General features: G+C 40.6%; 2 protein-coding genes across 2 annotated transcripts in view; both read left to right on the plus strand.

The window, feature by feature from the left end:
• myo3a (myosin IIIA) overlaps positions 1-17,785 on the plus strand; it is a 103,606-nt gene that overhangs the window by 59,799 nt on the left and 26,022 nt on the right. Inside the window, exons 13-22 of the mRNA XM_049565300.1 lie at positions 5,127-5,210; positions 5,746-5,948; positions 8,368-8,466; positions 8,585-8,699; positions 11,039-11,165; positions 11,581-11,791; positions 13,573-13,720; positions 16,017-16,170; positions 16,705-16,793; positions 16,904-17,033. Coding sequence (XP_049421257.1) covers positions 5,127-5,210; positions 5,746-5,948; positions 8,368-8,466; positions 8,585-8,699; positions 11,039-11,165; positions 11,581-11,791; positions 13,573-13,720; positions 16,017-16,170; positions 16,705-16,793; positions 16,904-17,033 — 1,360 coding nt within the window. The remainder of the gene's footprint in view (positions 1-5,126; positions 5,211-5,745; positions 5,949-8,367; positions 8,467-8,584; positions 8,700-11,038; positions 11,166-11,580; positions 11,792-13,572; positions 13,721-16,016; positions 16,171-16,704; positions 16,794-16,903; positions 17,034-17,785) is intronic.
• On the plus strand, positions 2,210-4,814 carry LOC125881881 (tripartite motif-containing protein 16-like). Its single transcript, XM_049565307.1, has one exon. It carries the CDS (start codon positions 2,240-2,242, stop codon positions 3,911-3,913), a length of 1,674 nt encoding a protein of 557 aa, XP_049421264.1. The 5' UTR covers positions 2,210-2,239; the 3' UTR covers positions 3,914-4,814.

The raw sequence follows: 17,785 nt of genomic DNA on the forward strand, positions 1-17,785 counted from the left end.
CTCGTTTTGACATCTGTCCATTTAATGCATGTGTGTGTATTTCAGGCCTGTGTGTGTATGACAACAGAGTGAAAAAGAATGAATTTCCCCTCAGGGATTAATAAAGTATATAAGAGAAAATAAAAGAAAAAAGCAGTTTCAGTGTTGGTGTGAGACTAATATATCTGCATTCATATGCAGATATCTATTTATAGAGATTAGTAAACAGTGACTGGTACACAGAAGAGGAAGTCTTGGCCCAGACATGGGCTTAGATTTCAGGGGAGATGCAGGGGACACACACCCTTTAATATTTAAAACATATGCATTTGACCCCTCCACCCCAGTTCAACATTAAAGTAGCAGAGGACTTATATGTATCTTACATACACCATAAAGCTACAGTGTGTAGGAATTTCTCCCATCTCACGTCTTATCATTTGACAACTGACAAGTGGCTCAACCTCACACACCTCATCCCTCTCCTTGCATCACTGCGCCGCTATTAGCTGTTAGCGTTAACAGCGGCTAACAGCTAACAGTGGCGCTGGCCTGTGATTGCATTAACTTTCTCCTTCAGCAGCTCTTTCCACCTGGGAAAGGCTACCCCGAAGTTGACCCTAATTTTTTTAATTCGCCGGTCACGTTGCCTTTTAGATTCCCTTTTGCGCCTTCTTGGCGACAAGGATTCTATCTCCCTTGATGCTGCATATGCATGATCCTGCATTATGCTAAAAGAGTGGGACTTTGTTATGCTGCAGTAGTGCCGGGGTTATAGCAAAGTGCCTCTTGTTCCTCTCCTTCACGCAGCACTGGCCTGGCTCTCAACGAAAACGCCGACGGCAGGGCTGTATGTCCCTTGCTGGCGGATGTATTCTTTAGATGGTGAAACATTATTGAACCCCGCAGACGACTTACCCGCACAATGTACAAACAAATCCGAATTTCTCCTTTTACGAGAATAAGTCAGAATATTGGTGGAGGTGATAATACACCAATGATGACATATTTATGAATGCAGATATCAATTTTTGCCAATAAACAACTGAAAATTTTACACACTGTCCCTTTAAATTTAAGCTGAAAAAGGTACATAAAAAGGTCACCAGCAAAAATCAAAATTCTCTGGCAAAAGACCTCAGAAGCCCTGTTTCATATGTGTCTCCCCCAATATTGAAATGCAACATCCTGTCTTGGCCCAGGGATCTGGATTTCTCTGTTATCTGGATATCTGCTGGCTGCACTGAAACCCCCAAAATACTGTCCGATGCCCCCGAGGGCTTATCGTCTGCTGATGAGTTCTGAGATTGGTCTACCACAAGCTCACTGGTTGTGATGATGTTGAGCTTGAGGTGATTGTCATTGCACCTGTAGTATCACCTTATGGGGAAACTCTCTATCAGTCCTCTGTACATGCCTGTTTCTCTCTGGAAATTATTCACTGGAACCTCGCATGTCAATATAGTGGCAACTTCCATTTAAAAAAAAAAAGACTTAAAACCTTTTGTTAAATTCCATCACCACATGTATTATATTATATGAGGGTTAGGGTCAGGACTGGACAGGCATGGATGTAAACTGCAACTTGACTAGTTGGCAGAGGAATACAACCACAAGTCGGTACTTGTAGTTTGTGAAATGTATGTAACATCAAATGCACCTTTTACTCAAAATAACATTCTGATTTTGACTTTTTTAAAGACTAGAAGTGTTTTATCAAATAATATATTTTCACTATATTTTGCTACAATATTGGAGTTTCAATACCTTTTGTAGCAGTGGTAAATTTATGTGTCTTTTATGTAATGTATTTGAGTTATTCTAAACAAGAAAATGTTTGATTAAACTTAGTTACAAGACAACTCAGAAATTTTTAAACCCCTGGAGTAATCTCCAAGCCCTCTGACTGTAAAAGGGGTTTACCTCCTGGGAGCTGAAGTAACCAGTGTTTTTGAATGAGACATGAGCTCTATTGTAAACAAGTGTCAAACACACAGTATCTCTCAAACCGCTCCTCTTCCTGGAACGAGTCAAAGCTTGGAAACCCCTCCTCCTCCTTCCTACTCTCAAACAGAGCGAGCTTCACTCTGCTCATACATTTCCTGGTTCCCTCCCCATTAGATCTACAGTTTGAAGATGGGTGTAACCAACATGCCATGTAGAGAAGGAGCTGCAGTCACACATTGTTTAGATCGGAGCTCAAACTAGTTTCATTTCTGAGAAAGTGAAACTCAGGCAGTTGTTGACACTGAGAGGTGAAATGGCGCAGAAAGGAGTGCAGCTGGACCGGGAAGCTTTCTCTTGTTCGATCTGTCTGGATCTACTGAAGGATCCTGTGGCTATTCCCTGTGGACACAGCTACTGCATGAACTGTATTAAATGTTTCTGGGATGAAGAGGATGAGAAGAAAATCCACAGCTGCCCTCAGTGCCGACAGACTTTCAGCCCGAGGCCAGTACTGGTGAAAAACACAATGTTAGCATTTTTAGTGGAGGAACTGAAGAAGACTGGACTCCAGGCTGCTCCTGTTGATCACCGCTTCGCTGGACCTGAAGATGTGGCCTGTGATGTCTGCACTGGGAGAAAACTGAAAGCCCTCAAGTCCTGTCTGGTGTGTCTGATCTCTTACTGTGAGAAACATCTCCAGCCTCATTATGAATCCTCTGCCTTTGAAAAACACAAGCTGGTGGAGCCCTCCAGGAAGCTCCGGGAGAACATCTGCACTCGTCATGATGAGGTGATGAAGATGTTCTGCCGTACTGATCAGCAGTGTATCTGTTATCTCTGCTCTGTGGATGAACATAAAGGCCACGACACAGTCTCAGCTGCAGCAGAGAGGACTGAGAGGCAGAGAGAGCTGGAGGTGAGTCGACAAAACATCCAGCAGAGAATCCAGGACAGAGAGAAAGAAGTGAAGGTGCTTCAACAGGAGGTGGAGGCTATCAATCGCTCTGCTGATAAAGCAGTGGAGGACAGTGAGAGGATGTTCACTGAGCTGATCCAACTCATCGAGAAAAGAATCTCAGATGTGAAGCAGCAGGTCAGATCTCAGGAGGAATCTGAAGTGAGTCGAGTCAAAGAGCTTCAGGAGAAGGTGGCGCAGGAAATCACTGAGCTGAAGAGGAAAGACGCTGAGCTGAAGGAGCTCTCACACACAGAGGATCACAACCAGTTTCTACACAACTACTTCTCACAGTCACAACTCGTTGAGTCTCCAGACTCATCCAGCATCAATATCCGTCCTCTGTGGTACTTTGAGGATGTGACAGCGGCTGTGTCAGAGCTCACAGATAAAATACAGGACGTTCTGAGAGAGAAGTGGACAGACGTTTTACAGACAGTGACTGAAGTGGATGTTTTACTGTCGAATTCTCAATCAGAGCCCAAGACCAGAGCTGGGTTCTTAAAATATTCACATGAAATCACACTGGATCCAAACACAGCAAACCCAATGGTGTTATTATCTGAGGGGAACAGAAAAGCAACATTAATAAGCAAAAAACAGCCTTATTCTGCTCACCCAGACAGATTCATTAGTTTGTGGCAGGTCCTCAGCAGAGAGAGCCTGACTGGACGTTGTTACTGGGAGGTGGAGTGGAGAGGTGAAGACGTTTTTGTAGCAGTTGCCTACAAGAACATCAGCAGAACAGGGGGTGAAGGTGGATTTGGATTCAATAACAAATCTTGGGTGTTACGTTGTGACAAAAAGGATTTCACTTTTATTTACGATGGTGTCAAAACTCCCATCTCAGCTCCTCAGTCCTACAGAGTAGGAGTGTACCTGGATCACAATGCAGGTATTCTGTCCTTCTACAGCATCTCTGACACCATGACTCTCCTCCACAGAGTCCAGACCACATTCACTCAGCCTCTCTATGCTGGACTTCGGCCTTACTCCTACGAAACCACTGCTGAGTTCTGTAAACTCAAATAGGTAGATGTCACTGTATTACCCTGTTTATAGCTTGGAGCTGATTGTTATGACATTTATTCACTGCACAGAGATCAGCTGTCAATCAACCATCACACAATTAGGAACAATTTCTGCTACAGAGCTCAATGGCTAAAAAAAATCTTACTGATATTACAAGTAAATTTCGATCTCACTCCCTCTTGACTCTAGTTGTTTGTTTGCTTTCCTGCCTTCCTGAGCTGAAAATCCAAACCGAGCGATTTTATTAACTGAAGGGCTCTAACACCTCCGACCCAGATTTTATATGCTGAATCATACCGGAAAAGCCAATAAGGCCCAACTAGTGCCAACTGTGGGGGACACACTGCAAAAACTAGGGTGACAGATGCTCACGACGGCCTGACATTGACAGCTGACAGTCGGCTTAATGTGTCAGGGCTCTTAATGTTTGAGTTTCTTTAAGTGGCGCTGCTTTCCGTGTCTGTTTGGCCATGGAGGCTATCACTGCTCATGATGATGTTTGTTTACCTGTACTCTAAATGTTTGTTGAATATTTGTGTTGTTGTATTTGTATGTTGTTTCTTTTCCACTGCATCAGTCAAAAGACAAAAGCACCAGACCCTCCATTACTGTCGATATTTTGTTCTCTTTTTGTACATTTTTAAAGAAATCTATAATCACATTTACATTTATTTGCCTGGCAGACCAAATGTTGTTGTTATTATTATTATAAAACAGTAAGTATTATGATCACGATCAATGAGCAGATTATTATTTTATACATCATTGAGATTCTGGTCAGACAAACTGATTGTGTGGATGAAATGAAACTGAACATAAATCACCAAATAAGAATCATTTACTACACTTTACTGATGGGATGTGTGAACTAACTGAGTGTTTACATGATGAATAAACAAACATGAGCGAAGTCTTTCTTCTTGTCTTCATTTCAGGGTATCATCCAAAGCTGGTGTAGTTCTTTTATCTCAGATTCTAAAGTCATTAGTTTGAACTACTTTCTCTCAGTAGCTTTAGTCATCTAAACTAAATTTCTCTTTCAGGTAGCTTTGCTGTAGTGCAACTTCTTCCAGTTTGAAGTCACTGGTAGCTTGCAAAGCTATGCTTTCGAATTACAGCCCTAATACTGCCTTCTAGTTATTACATGTTTTATTTTTAATGTCAGTTAGAGGTTATAAATATTTCAATAATCTTTGTGACTTCCTGTGTACAGTGTGTGGTGATCAGTGGGGAAAGTGGAGCAGGAAAAACAGAGGGTGCTCATCTGTTGGTACAGCAGCTGACAGTTCTCGGAAAGGTGAGTCATAAAGTCCATAAATACAATGTTTCATTAACATGGCATTAGTGAAATGCAACATTAATGTCCTTTCCATGTGATATCGAAAAGGGGATACAAGAAATTGGAAACTGCTTTCAATTATAAATAATTTCTACAAATAAGTCTTGAGTCTCTTAAATAGTTTGACAGTTTTGATTTGTGCAACAACTGTGTGTCCTGAATTGTGAACCTGCACACCCCCAACCCACTGTCAATACAAGTGTGAGAAGAAAAGCGCACTCTCAAAGCAATTTAAACATCCTATGATCGGTTGATTTGAGCTTCCAGCTGATGCCAGTCATGGTTTGCAACCACACTGAAAAGAAAGTTCCATTTCAATTCACTCTTTTCATAGCAGGGGAATGAAATTGGCAGTGGCAGTGTCACTTTTGATGGAAATAACATGAATGGAAAGACACATGGCAGACATGAATGCATCATTTCTTAACAATATGCTCATTACCTCCACTATATTGATTTCCCAGTTACTCAGCTGGAATAATGTTTTATTCAGGCTAATAATCGGACGCTCCAGGAGAAGATCCTGCTGGTCAATAGCCTGGTGGAGGCATTTGGAAACGCCTGCACTGTCATCAATGACAACTCCAGCCGCTTTGGCAAGTACCTGGAGATGAGGTTCACCTGCGGAGGAACAGTGGTTGGAGCACAGATATCTGAGTACTTGCTGGAGAAGTCGAGAGTCATCCACCAGGCAGTGTAAATATCACTTCCCTGTTTCTGTCTTTGTAATTTTCTTTCTCTCTTTTTGTCAGTTGTACACAACCTCATGACAATAACTGTTCCAACCTTCATTTGACAATGACATTAATAGAAATTTAAATCATGTCTCCGTATGTTTTCTGAAAGAACATTGCCAAGAAGGTTATTTTTCTGCGTGCTGGCCAGGGATCAGTGTGTAATAGACTAGTCTTTCTCCTCTACCTCTCCATCTGAAACTGGTGGCATTTGCCTTCAACCTGCACTTCAGTCAATCCATCTTTCCATCTTATCATGTGTCTGGGGAGTGGACCAGGTCAAGTGGAGGGGCTAGCTTATTTCCTGTTTGATCAAAGATTGTGGTCTTGCAAGTGTCCTTAGTGGAGCTTCAAAGGCAGACTCGAGTATTTCATTAGAAAACAGACACACAGTTCAGAGGGTTTGATTGGGCTGCAAGCACTGTGTGGAGCTGCACTTTTCTTTAGCCTGTTATTGGATACTATTCTGGGGAGGATAAAGAAAAGTTGTTTTTTACAAAGATGCGTTCATCTTAAGCAGAATATCTGAAATGTTTGTTAACACATTTTAATGTCATTTGGTGAAAAGTCAGGCCAATAGCTTTCTTCTATAAATTCAGCCTAGTCGAGTAGTGTTGACATCATCAGTGTAATTTTCTCCGACTAAAATAACACTAAAACCCACTAACGTCTGGCTTTTGTCTTTAGTGGGAAAGGTAACAATCTACGTTAATTTCTGGGACAGATGACTCTGCAGTAGTCACAAGTGCTTATCGGCTCCAGCTCTGTTTGGAAGTGATGATACCTGGGCGGACACGCTAATTATCGCCCCTTTTCCGGTGCGACCTGTTTGTCTCTTTCCAAGCAGCGCTCAAACATTGTTCCAAATTAGTTGGCACTGAGTTTGAAAAAGAGACTAAATAAGTAACAGATATAAAAAAGAAGCCAGCATGACATTTTCACTGGCCTCCATGCCTCTGCTGTTAACTAACCCTGTGTTCAAGAGCATTTATGATTTTGAACATGATATACCAGAAAAAAAAACAGAAAATCATACTTTTCTACTGGCAATGGGAAAAGAGTCTACCGCCTATTTTTATTGGGTTTTCCATGTTAAAAAAAAAATGTAAAATGTGTACATGCAAATTTTGGTGAATAAAGGGTTCAACAAAGCTCCTCCAGTGCTACAGGAGACATTGTACAACTGTTTTCACTGGCTGAATACTGTGGAGCCCCTAAATTGACAAAATGTTGAACAAGATTATGAGACAGGTCAAAAAACTAATATTGCTTGCTAAATGTATAAACGAAATAAAATGTGAGGAGAAATATATACTTCATTTGGTAAAGGAATTAAAAAACGAAACTAAAGAGCTTCTTGTTTTTGTCCTATACAAATAATAAGTTGATAATATGAATTAAAACTTAAATAACCTACCTTGCTGAGGCCAACTTTCAACATAAAACTAAACCAGACAGTGCATGCAAAGGTAATCATTTATATACTGCTATAGTATTACTGTAAAAAATCTCTTTAAAAGTATTTTAGCTGGCAAGCTAACGGCAATAAATTGAGACAGCCAGCATAAATATTTAAGTAACGATCTATTTATTGATGATTTATTGAGTCATATTTTTGACTGGGTTTTTTTGTGTGTGTGTGTCTGTTTTGGGACTCCATAGTGTCAACTGATCTTTATGGGTAAAATTACTGGAAAACTTAACTAAATCGGGCGTATTACTCTTTTCTTATTTTCAGACATATATACTGTATATAGAATGTTACAGTGTTGCATGTTCATATTAAACCTGGCCAAATTTTCCAATAATGAGGTACACATATGTAAGAGTAATCCCTGTGAACAAAACTTCAGGCTTCAGACCGCTCTGAATACTCTGTTTCCAATGTTTTTTCTACTTTCGATATAAGATGACATCAGCTCATGATGGATTTCCATATATGGTCATCTGCTCCAGGCACGCTACTGTTTCCATTTACATACACTGCTACATGTAGCTTCATGCTAACATCAGGGAAACATGTAATCTTGGTTGGCGTTATTGTTGATTTCTCCTTGATTTTGAATCATATTCCAACTGGAACATAACTGCTTGTGAAGAGTTTGGTTTTTAGAGTCATTACCTGCCTACAGCTACAGTGCATAGAAGCTAAGATGTGTAAGACACAGAAAAGCTAACCAATCACAGTAGACTGAGCTTTTTCAGGAGGGGGGCTTAAAGAGAAAGACAAAAGACAAATTAGTAGAAATATTCAGCCTTGTCATTCAGGTATGCACTGTCTGGGTGCTTTCTTAATCTTTCACCATGTTTTTTTCTGCTTTGAAATATTCACATGAGGTAAAACCTGAATTTCTGAGCTACGTCTTTGCGTGTTTTCACAGAGGAGAAAAGAACTTCCACATCTTCTACTACATTTACGCCGGCCTGGCTGACAGGAAGAAACTCGCCCACTACAAGCTCTCTGACAACAAAACACCTAAGTAGGTTTGACATCCCTCAGCCCTTCCCTTAAACACTGTTATTTCCTTCTCACACCAAAAACTCCTTACTGTCTGAGACCCTGATCCTGATTTTTGTGTGTTTCTTTTTGGTCTGCAGGTATCTGTGTAATGAGCACATTAAATTAGGGCCTGACATAGTGAGCAACACCTTCTACAAGGAGCAGTTTGATGCAGTGGAGCAGTGTTTCAAAGTCATTGGATTCACCCTGGAGGTATAAACTATGGCATTAATTACTGGCTGAAAAGCTGGAAGTGGCCCACAAGGTTTAACAACATAACCTTGATGCTAACATTCATACAGATCTGCTCTCACACTTTTGTATTATATATGTCATGAAAGTGCATGTATTGTGAAAGACAAGAAGTATACTAACCAGTGAGCTCTCAAAAAATGTATATAAGCTTTAAAACTAGGGTATTAGTAGTTCCTCAGGTCCACTGTATAGCATATGATGGAGCATGAAGCTACAGGCACATGTAGGCAGTCAGCTGTTGGCATTGTGAGAGCTAATGAGGCCCAAAGAACTGATTGCCTCTGGGATCTGCACGTCAATAGTACTTATCCTGTAATCACTTGGCAGCGCTGCAGGAACAACCTTCTCTCCTACAGTACGCCTTGTCTTGCATGAAATCACAGAGTGTGCATGAAGATGATCTTTGAGGCAAGGTTATCTACTTTAAAACATCTTTTTGAGACAGTAACTGGCCATTAGGAGAGTTCCTTTCCCCTTTGTGTCAGGAACTTCAGATTAATAGAGCAGTAGACAGATTGAATTTTTAATTGATTTTATTCTTTTAATACTTACTTTTGTTTACGTCTTTGGTGCTCAGTAGTCACATTTTGACATCTCAAACCTCTTCTGTGTCAGGTTTGTTAAAAGGCACTCTTTTCTCTCTCTGTTAAGCATAGATGCTAACACAGCTCATGCTAGCTAACCTGCCCATGCTAGCTAATAGACTACATGCTATAGACCTTGAGTTTAAATCAGAATCACGTTTTCGACTACAGGGGATTCGCTTCGGTGTCTGGTGCATAACAACAAACATAGTAAGAGAAGAGAAAAGATAAAAGCACATATTGCAAGACTCAAGAAAAAAAAATAGAAAAATTGACAGGAAATACAATGTAAAAAATCTGTACAAGATGTAGAGCTGTACAGTTTTGTACAGTAATGTGCAAAATATTGTCCAAGGAATGTGCAAAAGTTAACACTATATGGTTGTCGTCACACATGAACAAATGCAGGCGAGTGACCATCACCTGGTGAAGCAATATTCGCGCTGGATGTTGGTAGTGACGGGTGTGACAGACATGGAAAGCTAGTTTGCCAGTAGATACAATGAAATATGATATTATTGGCACATTTGACACTTATGTTCCATGCCTGTTTCCCAACTCACAGACAGCTGGGCAGCATCTCTGATGTGGGTCAGTGTGTGTTTTCATGCCAATATTATACAATATTGCCTGGTTAGACACTGCATCTGGTTGAGGCTGTTGCTTCACCAATCAAAGTTCACCAAAGTTAAACTCCAGGTGATGCAAAGATGTAAATTTGCTTTGCCACTAGAAAACAAGGTTTATTTGCCCCTTTGCTCGTATAGAATGAAAGTGAACAGAAGGCAGATGTTTGCCAGTTCTTATTTCCCTAATGCCTGACTGTGCCCGAAAGTATAGAAATAAAAGTATGTGAAAGTCCTCTAAACCCTTTGCTTTTATAGCACTCGCATGCAGCAATTTGTGGACAAACGTTTCCAATTTGAGGGTATAAATTACTAATTCAAATGGCTAATTCAGGATTAAAGGAGCTCTTTTCGATATTCAGAGATTCAGAGTCTGATTCAGATTGTCAGCACATGGCTCTCAACATGGAAGTGGCTGAGCTGGTGGTGCTAACTTAATTAACAGCGCTAACAAGGCAATAGTGCTGACAGATCTTACAGTGCTAACCAGAGGGAAATCAGTGAGAGGGCATTACTCTTCTGTGACAACGGTATCCTGATATCAGTGGTAACCGCCGTATGAATTCAGTGCAGAGTGGTGCAGCTGGACAGTCTACCACCATTATCCACAGAGAAGCTCAGATTACAACACAGAGAGGGAGTGTGACTTCATTCTCTGCTCAGGACACCATCACTCTACTATAAATTTACATAGCAGATAAAGGTTTGCTGCTATATTATCAAAGAATGTACCCCTAATACTTGCCAGTTTATGGACAGATGAATTTGGAGGTAGCAAAAAATTTAAGCAAGCTGCATTTGAGAAATGGGCTTGCTGACACCCACAATAACTGACTGTCTACATTCATTAGAAAATGGCAGAACTGAGTAATAATTAACCATGAATTTGCTGTGTAACAGCGACCTGTCCAAACCAGGTACCACTATGTTATAGTTGATAATGGAGTTAAGTAATAAAATAGACATTATAGTATCTTTAAATTGGTTGTGACATTTATCTGATGCTATTTGATATCACGGTAACATCATACTGTCTCCCAGCCTTGGGGGTGTTTCTACAGTAACTCACTGTCTATCACTTCTACAGGAGCTGGGCAGTGTTTACAGCACTCTGGCTGCCATCCTCAACTCCGGCGATATCGAGTTTTCTCCGGTTGCCTCGGAGCACCAAACTGACAAGAGTGACATCTCCAACATTTCTGTCCTGGAGAACGGTGAGAGGAGAGAGTGAGACATGGTGTATGATGGTGTGAAACCAAACATGAGTCTAAATTTCCTCTGCTACACTTCTGTTCTGCTCCTCCCCATTAAACTATTGCTCCTACTTAAATTACCCATCAGTGCAGACAGACCACTGCAGTATTACAGACGCATCATTACCAAGCATACATCTGCAATGGTTAGGTTTTACCGGACATTGTTTCCCTCTGGTAATATACTTTCTAAATTTAGAAATGACTGGTAATTTACAAAGTTGTCAGATAAGATTTAAAATCGAGCAAGAGAACATGAGTGTTCTTAGTCACTCGCACAAGGTTGGACATTTGCATGCCCTGCATGTATTGCTTGAACTCATTCTACTGCCGAAATGTTAACTTTCATCCCATTTCTCATCTAATGTCCCCTCAGTGGCATCACTGCTGTGTATCCGCTCAGATGAGCTCCAGGAAGCCCTGACCTCCCACTGTGTTGTGGCCCGAGGAGAGACGATCGTCAGGCCAAACACGGTGGAAAAAGCTGCAGAGGTGAGGGATGCCATGAGCAAGGCTCTCTATGGCCGTCTCTTCAGCTGGATCGTCAACCGCATCAACGCCCTGCTGCGGCCCGACAGCAACCTAGGGTGAGAACAGGAGCAGAAACTGTGATGTGGTGTGTTTGGCTGTCATGAATGCAGGATGAGGTCATCTCAGAAAGTTTTTACAGGTGAAAATGTGTGCACAATAAATCTGATCATTACCACCTCCTCAAAGCTTTGGGGTTTGCTGAAAAATCCAGAAAAGCACGAAAACTTTTCTGGCCATGCTAGTAGCTTTGGGGATGGCAGTGTCAGTCGATCCACCACTTTGGTCCTGACTGAAATATTTTAAAGTTGAGATTAAATTAAAAAATGCCTCGTTAGCCCTTTTAGATCACATCCCCGGCCATTTTGTGCATCTATTCAACAAAAAATGCCGCCAAAAAATCCAGTCCAATCATGTTTTCTTCCTGTAGTAAAAAAAAAAAAAAAAAAAAAAGTGCTTACGTAAGCTAGTACCAAGCAGTTTTAAACAATAATACCACCACATCCATCCATTAGTCAATGTGTGACTTTTAGCCAACAGAGCTAAAATTAAGCTAGCTAGCTAGCAACAGAATGCTATGCCTGTGTGTCTTTGTTTCCCCAAACTATAGTGGTTACTGTTCCTCTGGCAAGAATTTATTCACTTTAAGGAAAGGCATTTTACAGTGGACTGCCTCAGCAACTACTGTTACATGGAGCACACAATGAATTTGTGTCTCTCTCTCTGAAGGATACTACTATCCCATCAGCGTTACACTGTCAATGTGATAACATGGCCACTTTTCAACTACCAAATCAAATTCCTCCCAACATATCCTACCTGCCTGTCCTGCTTCACTCGGAAATATGTTACACATTTGTCCTCTCATGGATTACAGTTCATTCAGTGCTTTGTTTTATCACCAAATAGCTTCCAAACTAATCATATTTCCAGGAGTAGGTTTGTGAGGGACAATGTGGGACACCCGCCCCCAGCGCGATTTAATCATCAGAGACTTGTCACGGTACCAAAATTGGGACCCACGGTGCAATACCAGTGAAAGTATCATGGTTCTGAGTAGTATCACAATACCACAGCAAAAATGAGGCAGATGTGCGTTTTGTCATTTATAAAGAGATAAATCACTTATATATATATATATATATATATATATATATATATATATGTGTGTGTGTGTGTGTGTGTGTGTATATGTATATATATATATATATATATATATATATATATATATATATATATATATATATATATATATCCCACTCTGGGGTTGAGGTGAATAAAATAACTGTGTTGTGGCGTACATAACTTGCTGTTACTATCTGCAGAAAGTATTAAAGCATGAAATTCCGCATTTTTAATGTACGAAAACATTCTGTATCATAACTACACATGTGCCATTTGTAACAAACCAAACCGCGTGAAAATCAGTTGAAAATTCAGTGAGTTATTCTATTTTACTTGTGCATACAGCTCCTTCCTCAATAGAAGTGAATGCACTGTGGAGGCGAAGCAAGACCCATCCAAGATGGCGGCCGGCAAGGACGTCAGCTCTGATAGGCAGCGGCAGTCGATGCGTTTTATTTATGACTTCTAAAACATCTTCAAAGAAATCAATTTGACACAATTTGAAAAGAGGCCTTTACTAGAGATTGCTTAATTTTTGGAAGACGTAAACCACCAGTGTAGACTATTGTGATTTTTATAATATAATTTATGATATAATTTATAATATTTCTGTTCTTTTGGATACCGTCAACTGCAGTGGACATTTGGCACAAATGACAAAACCAGTAAACTTTTTAAATGAGAAATGCATTTAAATGATTTTTCTGACCTCCAGAGAGAATGACAAGGGCTTGAACATCGGCATCCTGGACATCTTCGGTTTCGAGAACTTCAAGAAGAACTCTTTCGAGCAGCTCTGCATCAACATTGCCAACGAGCAGATCCAGTTTTACTTTAACCAGCACATATTCGCTTGGGAACAGGTAAAGACAGATCAACATCCAGCCTAAACTATCACTGAAAACAGAAACGCTTTGTGAGTGCTTGAGTCCCTCCTGGAAAACACTCAGTATGCATTTTTCACCTTGGTACTAACTCATTTCCATCCAAATAGTGATAACATGCCCTCATTTGTCACTCTGCATTTTAAGAGAGATGGCAAGGGTAAAATATGCTGCTGTCTTTATTTATGGGAGAATGAGGTTGGCGATTGTCCCTTTATGCAGTCTCATGGGTGTGTTTTGCCTTGAGGGGGCAGAGAATGGTTTGCTAATGTTAAATGATTTGGTCTCACCCATGGAGAGGAGCTATAAATCATCCCCAACGAGGGTCAATTAGGAGTTGAAGACAGTTAGCGTTTGACTTAATCTCACTCTTGGGTATTGTTGGCACCAGGCCCAGAAATACATTTGTTCTATACTGCCACCATATATATAGAGTATAGGGGAAATGTAGTGGGCTGTGACATTTCATAACTTGTCACATCTACAGTAAAATAAAACAGATATGTTTCCATATATGTCAACACGTGGTTATTGTCCCGTGCGTCTGCACCCCCTGCAGATTTCCTGATGTGGTTTATTCACCTCACAGTGTGAACGTCATGCTGGAATAAGCACGCTAATTTGTGTTGTTCCCACTTTGTCCTTTTCTTCCTGGAATAGAAGTCTCCAGTAATGTTGCTGAGTCATAGGAGGAGCTCTGAGAGTCAGTCACCCTGACGTGATCAGGTTAGCTTAATATAAAGTGGAGGCCTTCGCTCAGTTTACGGGGGAGGGGAGTGCGTCACCAAGTCATACAGTACAACGAGAGGCAATACTCTCTAAATGATGGCACTCAGTTTGGCTTGTCTTTTTTTGGCTGATATCCAGTTTATGATGTCAGACATGTCACTCTTACACAGAAGTTTAGGCTTTTTGAAACTTCAAGCATGATGTTAGATAATAAAGGACAGAAAATGTATTTAAAGGTACACTTGGTATTCCTGCATCTGATATAAGAGCACGAAGTCAAAACTAAACTCGAAACATTCTCATTACTAGTCAACATAGCAGCCAACAAAGGGAAATCACAGGCCAGACAGACAGCTTCTGACTTCACAATGCCGGTCATTATACTGTACAGCAGGAAGGCTTTTTCTCTATTATGTTAACTCCTGCACAATCAATCCTACATGGTACTCCAATTTTAGGCTTGATTATTTTCCAGGTAACAGTGATCCAGGCAACAAATGTTAGATTGATTAAAAAGTCATTTTTATTTTTGTATTAGGTCTATATTGAGGTTTGGGGTGAACCAGAATAGTCCACTGTTAGACGATTCAATCTAAGGAGCCACTTTCAAGTGCCAGTCTCACAGCTGAATTGTCGCAGTAAAAAGTTATTATAAAACAAAGGATCATTCCATTATATGGTGGTGCTGAGTGTCTGATTTTACATAGAATTGCTTGACTTCTCACAATAAATGACAATATATAACCTACTTTCTGTATAAACGTACTAATCAGTTTTGAACTTATTAAGGGTTCTCTGTCAAAATCATCAGGGTGGGTTCGTAGAAACAGCTGTCTGTGGCATACAGCTTTCAAAAGTTCTGCTTACAACTACGGAAAGCATGCAGTAACCAAATCAAGCCATGTCTGTCTGCCTGTCTGTCTTTCTGTTGATCTCCTCTCCTCCCTTTCAGTACTGTGGACGGCACTGCTCCAGCACCTACACACTTACACACCCCTGACTCACAACAAATTGTGGTAGATGGGACACTTCCTGTTATAAAATCAGTTCTCAAGCCAAGTCAAGACGATAAATTGTATAAATGGGTGTTTCAACTCTTTCGTATGGTGTTTAAAAAATAAAAACTGACGTCGCAAATGGTAATATGGAGCAGCAAGCAAAAAACAAAACAAAAAACCAATCAACTTTAAGCTAGACTTGACAAATCAAACGATGTAAATTCTTAGTCAGGGACACCCCTGTGTGGACCTCTTTATTGTAAAAGTGATACCAGTGTTCATTTTTACTCCCGATGTTTCTCTCTTTTGGCTGAACAACCAGCTGCTCTTCCTGTCTGGGGTTCATTGAGCCCATAAGGACCATTTATTTGTCTCCTACAGAGATGGGTATGATCGGATTAGGAAGTCATGTTTTCACCAAACTTTGTCCTGTATTTAGATTCAATGAGATCATTGTACGCCCAATATAACAGAAAATCCAGGTGATCAGCTTGCAAAGAGAAAGGAATTTAACTCTCTTTATCACTGTGTCCGCCATTTCTGTCCAGGATGAGTACCTGAATGAGGAGGTGGATGCTCGGATGATTGAGTATGAAGACAATCGGCCCCTCCTGGACCTGTTCCTGCAGAAGCCAATGGGGATGCTCTCACTTCTGGATGAGGAGAGTCGCTTTCCGCAGGCCACCGACCAGACCCTCGTAGGTCAGTGTTCTTCAGCTCACGATTGCAGGACGTCTTTTTTTGGGTGGATTTATTGTTTACTCAATCAATCAATTTTATTTATAAAGCCCAATATCACAAATCACAATTTGCCTCAGAGGGCTTTACGTATACGACATCCCTCTGTCCTTAGGACCCTCGCGTCAGATAAAGAAAAACTGTTTTATTCAGCCAGGAAATGTTGACTATGCAGCATGTGAGAACAAGAAACTTGTGGAGCAAGGAGAGACTTGAGGCTAATTTTGTGAACTCAGTTTTTTTATATCTAAATCAACAGATCTGAAACTAAAAGTGTTTCACTGCCTCAAAGGATGGAACAAAGTCTAATCCCTTTATTGTGGCAATCAAAAACAGAAGGGAATATTAAGTGCCAGATGGAACAAGGTGTCTTTGATATTGAGAGGTATAATTACTTTTAGATAAGTTAATATGAGGTATAATCTACTTATAAGCTACAGGGTACATATTGGTAGTGGCTGTGGGGATGATTAATTGATGTATCATTGGACATTTTAGAGAAATTTGAAGATAACCTGAAGATGAAAAGCTTCTGGAGACCAAAGAGGGTCGACCTCGGCTTTGGTATTCACCACTACGCTGGGAAGGTAAATGATATTTGACTCTAATAACATAACACAAGTTATATTTTCAGCTGAAGCTACATGTTGTGCGTTGGCCTTCACATAAGTATTCTCCCTCTCTACAACACTCTAAGGTGATTTACAACGCTGCAGGCTTCTTGGCCAAAAACAGGGACATGCTACCAGCTGACATCGTCCTGCTGCTGAGGTCGTCAGAAAACGAGCTCACTCGCAAACTTGTCACCCATCCCCTCACCAAAACAGGTAAAAAGGACCGAAGTTTCTCCTTGGAGACTAGGAACAGAAATAAGAGGGAAGTTTGTTTGGTACACTCTCTTAATGAAACAGTTTAGAAGCAGCAGTAAAAGTAAAACAACAGGCTATTGTTACCTGTTTCAGCCTGGCTTTCCTCTCTTCTCTGCCAGACTTTTGTTGTAATAAGCTTGGCAGCGAGACGATCCTTTGTTGGCAGAGCAGGCTGCCAGCTCCGTCAGAATTGAATCACAAAGCCAATGATCACATAATCACTCTCTTAAAGTAGCCTTAAAGCTGTCGTATTGAGCGTTGCCGTTTCATTCCTAATCAACAGTAACTCACATTGAAGGAAAGACTGCTGGAGTCCTCTGGTGTCTGCTCCATTGTTTTCCTTAATTTAAGTGTTGCATCATCAACAGTTTTATTATTATTTTCTACAGTTATAAGTATGACAGGACTTCTAGACTGTATTCTGCAAAAAATAGCCTCATTAATTTATCTCAGCTGATAAAAATATGCAGCCATGTTTCTGTGGATCATTCCTACTTGTATGATGGAAGAAATGTGCAGGAAAAGTCACTGTTTGGTAACACAACATACAAGCTTGGCCGCACCTCCTTGCTCTGCTTGTACGTACACCAGAGCTGTGGACTCAGGTCACATGACTTGGTCTTGAGTCATCAAATTTGATGACATTTGACCCGACTTGACAAAATCAAAAAGGCATGCAACTTGACTTGAAAATGTTTGATTCTAGGGCT

Source organism: Epinephelus fuscoguttatus, linkage group LG21 (assembly GCF_011397635.1).
Source record: "Epinephelus fuscoguttatus linkage group LG21, E.fuscoguttatus.final_Chr_v1".
Lineage (NCBI taxonomy): Eukaryota > Metazoa > Chordata > Actinopteri > Perciformes > Serranidae > Epinephelus > Epinephelus fuscoguttatus.